This window comes from Habropoda laboriosa, unplaced genomic scaffold, assembly GCF_001263275.1.
Source record: "Habropoda laboriosa isolate 0110345459 unplaced genomic scaffold, ASM126327v1 scaffold10, whole genome shotgun sequence".
Lineage (NCBI taxonomy): Eukaryota > Metazoa > Arthropoda > Insecta > Hymenoptera > Apidae > Habropoda > Habropoda laboriosa.
Genome location: NW_017100129.1, coordinates 463923 through 464298, shown reverse-complemented (window position 1 = coordinate 464298; position 376 = coordinate 463923). Strand labels below are relative to the sequence as shown.

At 40.4% G+C, this 376-nt stretch overlaps 1 protein-coding gene across 1 annotated transcript in view; it reads right to left on the bottom strand.

Annotated features, from left to right (window-relative positions):
• Nucleotides 1–274: 274 nt before the first annotated feature.
• LOC108580071 overlaps nt 275–376 on the bottom strand; it is a gene marked incomplete at its 5' end in the record, with an annotated part of 9262 nt that continues 9160 nt past the window's right edge. Inside the window, 1 exon segment of the mRNA XM_017943769.1 lies at nt 275–285. Coding sequence (XP_017799258.1) covers nt 275–285 — 11 coding nt within the window.

The window sequence follows — 376 nt, the reverse complement described above, 5'->3', positions numbered from 1 at the left end:
TAAGCGGATCGAGAGAGAGAGAGAGAGAGAGAGAGGGAGTGTGTGACAGAGAGAGAGAGGAGATCGTTTTTGCTGCAAACGAGAAACATATGAAGATAGAGGTGAAAAAGTACCGTGAAAATGATGCACGGTGAACGAGGGAGATGACAAGGGTTATTAATTATGATAAAAATGGGTTAGAGAGCGAGAGAGAGAGAGAGAGAGAGATAGGGTGAGATTTAATATGCGCAGCTGACAAACGGTTTGTAAATTGCGTACATAAAAGAATAGATAATTAACCGTCGGCTAAAAAGTGGAGACGGTTTCACTATGTCGTATACTCTACGTTTTGTTTGTTTTGCGCCTTAGGCTTGCATTATAATTAATCTGATTATTC